At 38.9% G+C, this 9,313-nt stretch overlaps 1 protein-coding gene across 2 annotated transcripts in view; it reads left to right on the top strand.

Annotated features, from left to right (window-relative positions):
* The window catches only part of RBM26 (RNA binding motif protein 26), a 64,095-nt gene extending 55,468 nt beyond the window's left edge, over positions 1 to 8,627 (top strand). For both annotated transcript variants that reach the window (XM_018561136.1, XM_018561135.1), the window contains 2 exons: positions 5,580 to 5,693; positions 8,266 to 8,627. In XM_018561136.1, coding sequence (XP_018416638.1) covers positions 5,580 to 5,693; positions 8,266 to 8,355 — 204 coding nt within the window. In that variant the 3' untranslated portion in view covers positions 8,356 to 8,627. The remainder of the gene's footprint in view (positions 1 to 5,579; positions 5,694 to 8,265) is intronic.
* The last annotated feature ends 686 nt before the right edge of the window (positions 8,628 to 9,313 follow it).

The following is a 9,313-nucleotide window of genomic DNA, read 5'->3' as shown; positions in this document are numbered from 1 at the left end:
TGCCTAATGTGAAGAGGAAACTGATATGCATAGGGGAACCCCACTTTTTTTGTGCTTTTGCGTAGTGTCCCCCTTAAAATCAATGCCAGAACCCGATCTCGGATAAGGGTCTGGTATGTGTTTTGAAGGGGCCGACGTTTTTACATTTTAGACTGGGGTGCCTCAAGATTTTGCATAAAGGGTGCCATGACTGGAAAAAAATTAAGAGATGCTGGTTTCACCAGTGTTAAACAAGCGCCTAGCAAATTTGGGAGCTGCGTAACAATGGTTTTTAATGGCAATCCATTGGATTAGGGCTACCTAGTTTGAAAGTGTCAAGGACTTGATCATTGCACGGTTTGACGGAGCAGAATTGTGTTTACACAAACACTTATATAGTCTTGAATGGTTAGGGTCTGACAATGCATGGTTAAATAAAAGACCTCTAAGTGGCCCAGTGCCCATATCTGCTACCCACTGTTGCTTCCCCTTGGTGACCCTCATTCCCCCAAGCCTGTGAAAATCGCACTTGGGTCTATACTCCACATTCCCTTACATGGACTTATTGTTATAATGCTAACTACCTAACTGCACTTGTTCACGTTAGTTATACCTGCCTATTGTTTATAATACACTTTTTATGGTTAAATGAGATTTGTATATATATCTATATAGATACATATAATTGTGGGGTTCTAGCTCAAATGGGGATCACCTTCCCTGGGAAAAAGGCAGTCCAGGTAGCAAAGCTCTTTTCCAATCTGACTTGCAGTCAGTTTTTATTTAAAAGGTTGCAATAAAAACAAACAGAAAATAAACACTTGCCTTCCAGGCTCTAACTAAACAGACAGGTTTCCTCTCTACCAAGTGGTGAGCTTCCCACAGCCACCTCACAAAACATATTCCACTTGTAGCTCTCTCAGAATGCTGTCTGAGTCCCAGGCCAGAGCAGCATCTTTCTCCTGCCTTCCCCTTTTATCTCACCTGGATAATCAATTAAACAATCCAGATGAGACCAAAACAAAAACCCGGACTGGATTACCCAGACCAAAGTCTCCCCGAAAACCTGGTCTGGGTTCCGCTAGTCTTGTACATATGATAGAAAGTGAGGGGAAATATATAACCCCTCGATGATTTCCCCTTTCCTTATGTCACATAATATAGGTATATATATATATATGTCTGTGCATATTTGTTTCCCTTGCACAGAAAAACAAAAACATTGCAAGTCCTCTAAACGAACGTTCAACACAGAAAGTAAGCATTTGTCCAAAAAAGTGCCATGACCTTGTTTGTGTTTTGATCACTTATTTTGTGACCGTCATTTCACTTTCCCAGCACCTTTGTTGCCAGTTTAGAGATTCAGGCATTTATTGTATTAAGCATTCTTTTTCCTTTTGAAAGATTAAAAAATTGTTTCTGATCCTAAATGTCACCTAAAAATACTTTTTTTTACAAATTTGACTTGCATGACATTATGATTAGACCATGAACAGAAGACTCATGCTGCATGGTAATGAGTTTTGAATGCTTGAAAGATATCATAAATTTATATGTTCAGATTTAAAATTTATACCCGAGGACTTCAATATCACACAATTCATGTTCAGATGTCATTGAACATGTAATTGTTTCTACACTTCACATTATTCTGTACTTGAGTATTGTACTATAAATCTTGTGTGACTCTGCCAGTTATTTGGGCATGCTGCTAACTCTGATTTATGCTGCTTCATGTTACTTTAATTTGAGCATACAATTTCCAAAGCAGCCACTTTGTGCAGCTGGCACCAGGCAGGACTCCAGTATTTTAATACTAGATCTTTTCCATTTTCAATTACTAAGGCTGTGCTTCAAAGGTTATGTCTTTCCTGCTACTTGAGGTTCCTGACGATAATTCCTTTCCTGTTCCTGTCACAATAAGCATTGCAAATACTTTTCGTCCTGAGTATGGAGTTTACTTATTGATGAAATCAGTTTTGATTAATTGGGCATTGTTGTCGCAGTAGCATTCAGACCCTTTGAGAGGTTTCCAGCAGGAATTTGGTGAAATAACAGAGTAAATTATAAACTACCTTTTCATGTTACAGGAACTAGAATTTTTGTAAAGTTGAGGTGTATGTATGCTACAGGTAATTCATTAAATTAGAGTTATAGATGTATTAACCCCTTCATGACCAGTGACGTACAGTGTACTTCACTGGCATCTGGCCCGTTTAAACAGACTCCCGTGTTTACGTTTGTTAGCTCTACAGTAGAAGCGATTCTGGCGGCTCAACTGCTGCCACATCACTTCTATGGGCTGGTAAACAAACCCCCCCCCGACACCCCTGCCGTGTTTCCTGGGCTCTGCTGCCCCTCCTATGGGCCTGGGACCAGCTTCTCTGGTGTCGGGGGCTGGGGAAGAGATCAGTGAACATCCGTACTATGGGACCGGGAGCGATGCAGATTACATCACTTCTGGTCCCATAGCTGTCATCGCTGGGCTCCTGAAGTGAGATCTGCACTTCAATAGCTTATTTCAAGTGTAAAGATGATACTAGGGGTCTTTTGGTCACCCAGTATTACCTTAAAGAGTACTGCCCCCCTATGTGATAACAATTAAAGTTAAAAAAAAAAAAAAGTTTTTAACATTATTAATGTCAAATAAATGTAAAAATAGTAATACAAATTTAAAGGCCCCCGCGATCATGCGTGTCTTCATGTAAACACTCATCGGGTGCGCCTACGTATGAAAACAATGATCACACTACACATGTTGGGTAACGCAGCGCACACCGCAGTAGAGCAGTAATTCTATGGTCAATATTTACACGTATCTCTAAACTGATGACCTGTAGGGGCTTTTAAACATCGTATGGACTTTTTGGAGTACTGAATTTTGTTGCAGTTTCACGGACGCACACAATTTTTAACCTGGGCTGGGTATCTATTTACTCCTTGTAACCTCATCTTTTATATTTGATTTTAAAAAAATGGGTATTGGGGCATTTAAGTGCATTTGTCACTAAATTTTGGGGTTTGATAAGGAGCTGCGCTAATACCGTGCAACATAAAAATTTGCAACTGCCAGCAATTTATTCTACAGGGTATTGGCTTTCAGAAAATATGTAATGTTTGGGGGTTTTCAGTAATTTTCAGGCCTAAAATGCGGATTATAACGTGTGCAAAAAATTGAAAAAAGGGCCTTGGTCATGAAGGGGTTAATCCATTTTGATATCCATTGTAATGTTACTAAAAAATAAGTAATATAATTTAAGCATTGTTTTAAGCCAGTTTTTCAACATTTTCATGTAGTGTACCCTGTTGTAATAGCAAGTAGACCCTAAATGTAGATATTTAAAATGTATAAAGTAATGTATTGTAGCTTACTAGTTCTATTTGTGGTGGCTTCTGGTTTCTTTATTATTACAGCTGTTTATATAGTGTTGTCAGTGTGCACAATGCTTTACATACAATTTACATAGTATTCATTCACATCCGTCCCTGTCCTCAAGGAGCTTGCAATCTAAGGATGTATGTATATACACATTCCAGGGCCAATTAACCTTCTAGCATGTCTTTGTGGAGTGTGGGAGGAAACTGGAGTACAGGGAAAACATGCAAACTACATGCAGATATATTGTCCTGGCTGGGATTCAAACAGAACCCTAATGCTGCAAAACAGGAATGTTAACCGCTGAGCCACTGTGCTGCCCAGTGATTTTCTTTCATTTTATTACCTTCATACTTTCAGTAACACACTTCTGTTCTAGGCTGGCTACAACCACTCTCAGTATTCGTGAAGGTTTTTTAAATAAGGCCACTTTTGCTAATGTCTGCACCCGCTTTGCTACAAGAATTCTAAAGAGGAGTTCCACACTAAAAAGAAAATGTCAGTGATATGCCTGTAAATACTGCATGTCTTACCTTACTCATCTTTCATTTGCACAGTTAAAGCAGACCTTTACACTCAAAATCAAATTCTACCAATGCATTCCTCTATGTATGATGAATAATAATAACCTAGACATGTCAGGTGTAAAAAGCTGTGATTGTGAAATACTTACACTTGCAGAGCATTCACTTCCTGCTTTGAAAGTGCAAAATGAGTTCAGTTTGCCAAAGCAATGCACACTGGGATTGCCTTATCACCAGAGCATTGCTGGGGAATCTCATCACGAGATATCGGGGAAAGGCATTTTTCTCCCTTGAGATGATGTGCATGGTCACATGTCTAGACACATGTGCCAGAAATCAAGGAAGTAAAAGGAGAGCTAGTAATCTGCCCCTAGTAAACATGGCTGCTGTCAGGAGACGGGAAGAAAAGAGAAACAGGGTATGCAAAGAATACAAAGCCGGCAATTATCTAGAAGTATGTGTTTGTAGATTGTCATTACTAAACATTTCTAAAGGTGTGTTTGTTATTTTAAAGATATGGGCAAAGGTCCGCTTTAAGACAGCTGCTAAGGTTTTTCTTCTTTAGTAATGTCTCCTGCTCCAGCCTAGTGGCTGGACAGTTGAGGAGTAATACACTGATACAGTAATTCCTTGCTTTCCCCTCTTAAAAGTATGTTCACTGCTTTAGACTTGTGTTGTGCCTAGGAGTATTTGCACAGAAAATGAGAAGGCAATGCAGGTACGTAGTGTCCCCTTCTGGATTGAAGTGAGCAAACTGACCAGGCTATAGACTTTGAAATATTGACACTTTTAAAAAGTATTAAATTACCTCTAAGCAAACCCTCACTGCACTTGCATTTCACTGATGGGAAGGTAATGCACAATGAACTGAACTGTTAAAATTACTGAAATTACTTTCAGCTGCAAACTTTGAGGATACAGTTAAACATTTAAATATCCATATCCTGGCCACAGTTCTAGTTCACTGTGAAAAGAGCATTGGACATTCTTATCTACCACAAGATCCGCCTGATGAACGGTGACCAGATGTGACTTTTGAGGGTTGGTATAGCCTGTGCCTTTGCCAGTGTTTTCTAGAGAAAAGCAGTAGGAAATGTAGACGGCCACAGCCAAAAAGTCATCAAAAGTGCTGTATCAGTAGATCACTACCAGAAGTCTCCATTGACCAGATCCAGACCCTCCAATGAGGGGGGAAAAAAAGTGTAATAAAAAAAATTGTGAAGTATAGAGTAAAGTTTTATATAATTTTTTTTTTTTGTTTTTTGCTAACTGTGCTAATTTGACTTAATCTTATCTTTTAATATAAAAACAATTTAAAAAAAAAATGTTTTCTTTGCATGAGGGGATAAAAGCTCTCCTAGAGTAAAATGTATACATTCTCTTTGAGCGTTACCATTCCCCTATCTTGCATAAAAATCACACTAATGTGATATCATTTTAATCAGTGGACTTTGTGGAGTATATGGGTGTACCCAAATTACCTGGAAATTACAGGAAAATGCCTTTTTTTCCCCTAACAAAATATATCTAAGATATAGCTTGTGGAAACAAATCCTCACAGAAACTAAAAAAAAGAAAAGGTCTCTGGAGGGTTTAGGGAGAAAAAGGTCTGGGGACTCAAGTGATGCATGTATTTATTTTGTTTGTACCTATTTTATAATCTTCTTTAGTTAAACTTTCATATATATTATTTATTTCAGGCTGCAGTCCATGGAGCACATTTCAAAGGGCAGGACTTAAAGTTAGGGTGGCATAAACCTTTACCTAATGCCTGCATCACAGAGGTGGAAGATGCAGAGCAAGAGGAGGAAGAAGTAAGTTATAGATTTTAGCTTTACCTGTGTTTGAGTGCATACAGTATATAATTACTGATCAAGGTACTGATATATATGCATGGTTTCTTATAACAGGCTGTTGGATTTTCTGTTCTGTCCAGCTGGGTGTTTTATTGTTGCCCATCCCTCAGTGTGTTACTGCTTGGTGATGTCCCTACCATTCAGGATCTACGATCTGTTGCCTGTGTCCTTCAATGAACGGGAGAGAAAATAGGATTTTGTACTCACCGTAAAATCCTTTTCTCTCCGTTCATTGAAGGACACAGGCCCCGCCCTCTTTATGGGGTGTACACTCCTAACTGCTTGTTACTAAACTGGAGACTTGTCAGCAGGTGGGGGGTTTGGCCACCGGCAGGGGCCGCCCCTAGGCTGTAATTGGTCTTTAGTTTTGTGCCTAGCGTCCTTCTCCTGCAGGTGGCGATATTACCCTACCATTCAGGATCTACGATCTGTTGCCTGTGTCCTTCAATGAACGGAGAGAAAAGGATTTTACGGTGAGTACAAAATCCTATTTTTCCTTTCATCATGTTAGAGGGCAATGAGACGTTGCGGTGGGGCCACTCTTTTAGGACACGTTTACATTGCAGTCATTCATTTGCAATGCGCTCCAAATTCATATGTCCAGACTCCATGATGTTTAATGGTGCCTCTCATTTTCTGGTTTGCTTGCTTGTGATTTTGCCTTAGGTTAAGCCTATATTCTGCAACTTTGCCTTCCAGCTCCAGTACAGTAGTAAAGCTTTGTCAATTTCTCTTTGTAGGCTGCCTAACATCTAACTTCTGTGCTGCACACACTTGTCTTTTACTGCTTCTAGCACTTAAATCTAGTGTTTCCTATAGCCACAAATGATCTTTGTATACTTTTTTTTCCCCCCCTTTACTTCTCATTTTGACTCGGCCTTCTCAGGTCATGAGGCAGTGTGTCCAGACCCCTATATGGAACTCCTAAGTCTCATTGTCGCTCACCACTGGACCCTCAGGCATTATTTTAGCTGACCTGGCTCTAGTCCAGATTCTAACCCATTCTGTGGGGAATCTGTACGCTATATTATAATAAATACAAATATTTGCTATATGTTCTAATTGGATCATTCTACTTTAACTCTTTGACACTGATGCCAGGCTTACATCAGCATCATTGAGCTGTAAACAGACTGCCATATTACGTTTACTCCCAGAGTTTTGTTTACCTCTGCAGGCTATTGGCTTTTTCCTAGAAGTAAACACTTCTAGAGCCAATGAAAGGTGCTGCAGGGGACTGACATTCATTTTATTATCTTACGTGAAATAAAGATCTAAGTTTTAAACATCTTTATTTTCTTGATGTGAAAGTATTTACACCAGACGAACGTGAAGCTGTCTCCCCCCCCCACCACACCCAGCGAGACGAGGGCTCCCCCCCCCCCCCCCCACACACACACACACACACACACACACACACACACACACACACACACTTTGCAATGTATCAGAAACATTAATATGGGTTTTAATCCAGAATGATAAAAAGAAATTGTATAAAAAAATTATTATTTTGCTTGGTATTCGTGCATGACTTAATATTTGCAGGTTCAGCATAACTTGTGATCAAGCCTTGTAATGGGCCATTGTAATGTCAGAAGCCCCTATTTTAGCATGCAGACATTTTTTTGGAAAACGCATGACTGTGCACATGTTTCTATGGAGGAAAGAGGATGTGCACTTCAAGGATTTTTTTTGTTTTGGTTTTTTTTAGATTGTGGTGTGTGAATTAGAACCACTCTCAGGTTTTTATTGCTCTATGTCCCCATTAGGGAGATTCTCTCTCATTGTCCTGATCACCAATATCACTGGGAATAAAAGTAAAGGTTAATGTACAATTTTGAGTTGCCACCAGAACAAGAATAGGGGGAGAAACTTTCAATGGAGACACTTCTTCCCATGACAACTGTCTAAGAGACAGTCGTTTAATAATTTGCTTTTAATTAAATGGTAGTGTACTCACAAGAGAAAAGTAACAAGTGTATTCAATGGTTCCCCTCACAGGAGGCTATCGCCCATCAGAAGCCACAGCACAGCCAAGTCAGCTCACGACCAAAGTCTTCCAGCAGCGAGTGGCAGGTTTAACATGTTTCTGGGGCACCCCCTTCCTCAGAACCCCTTGAGGACGTGCCCCAGAAACACGTTAACCCTGCCACGCTTGTCACTTTTCTCTTGTGAGTACATTACCATTTTTTAAAAGCAATTTATTAAACGATCCTACAGATGGAGTGGGCGCTCTCCTTTTTTGTCATTCTATATATGTTAAGGTTCCCTGCCTTGTGGAGCTGCCCCAGTGTGATAAGGTGGAATCAAGCAGGAGGGCTTGCTGTGATTCATTTGCATCGGGAAGATTTTGAATTTACACTGTCTACAGGACAGGAACTGAGGAGAAATCTCCCTAAAGAGACTCTGCTGGCAAAGAAAAGCAGTGGTTTTAATTCTAAATAGGAAAGATATGTCTTCACTGTAACGCAGATGAATTAAAGGGAATGTTGCTTACATTTGTTCATAATTTCCATTGCTTCCCCAGTTTCAGGAAGACTCTGTTGTGGATGACTCTTTACTGCAGGATGATGATGAAGAGGAAGAGGACAATGAATCTCGATCTTGGAGAAGATAAATGAGCTCACCTAAAACTCGGCTTGTAAACGTTACATCTGATGTTGAGATCACCTAATGCGCTTTTCCATAGGACGTTTTCCGCATGTCTGTGTGAACATATATAGTGGACGCTTGGTTTATAAAGCTCATCTAAGACTTGAAAGACTTCCGTTGTCACATTTCAGTTAATGGTTGCTTAATGCAATATAATACACATATGCAACATTTATTAGCACACTTTTGCTGGGTGTACAATTTTGGTTTAATTTGTAATTTAAAAAAAAAAAAAAAACTTGACAAGTGCAAGTTGAAAATATTCCTGATAACACAATTTGCTTTAAAATCTGTGAATGTTTTGAGAAGTCTAGATAAATATTAAACAGAAATCTCAGTTGTTATATATATATATATTAATACATAGTGTTATGTTATGCATAGGCTTTACTATGTAGTAGCCTTTCTGTTCACTTTATTTTGTGTACGTATTTTACGTATGGGTTTTAATAACATTGTATTTTTGCTTTGCATATAAATCTTTGCAACTTTAGTATGTTAAGGAAATAAATGGAATGGTCCAAAAAAAAAAAAGAAAGAAAAAAAAAAAGACAATGCAGATCTGTTGGTAAATAAACCAAGTTAAAAAAAAAAGAAAAGGGAAAAAAAATCAAACCATTCCAATGGTTGCATCATCCCAATACTTGTTACAAATATCTTGTTGTTATGTCAAATTAAAACTTTACCATAACAAATGCAGAATCCTGCTGTATGGAAAGTGCATTGCTTTTAAATGGTGATTTCAAAAAAGCTCTTGGTTGCATACACGCTGGTATAGGTGGACACTGAAGTTTCTTACCCTGCTGGTCTAAACTGGAATTGGTGAGTAACATTTCTATTTTATTAGATGACATGTATATGATGATTGTTGGGTTTTTTTTTCACCACTATACTGTTGCCTTAATACAAAAATATGCTATATA

This window comes from Nanorana parkeri, unplaced genomic scaffold (genome assembly GCF_000935625.1).
Source record: "Nanorana parkeri isolate BGI_ZX_2015 unplaced genomic scaffold, ASM93562v1 scaffold502, whole genome shotgun sequence".
Classification (NCBI taxonomy): domain Eukaryota; kingdom Metazoa; phylum Chordata; class Amphibia; order Anura; family Dicroglossidae; genus Nanorana; species Nanorana parkeri.
This window is presented reverse-complemented; position numbering and strand designations above follow the sequence as displayed.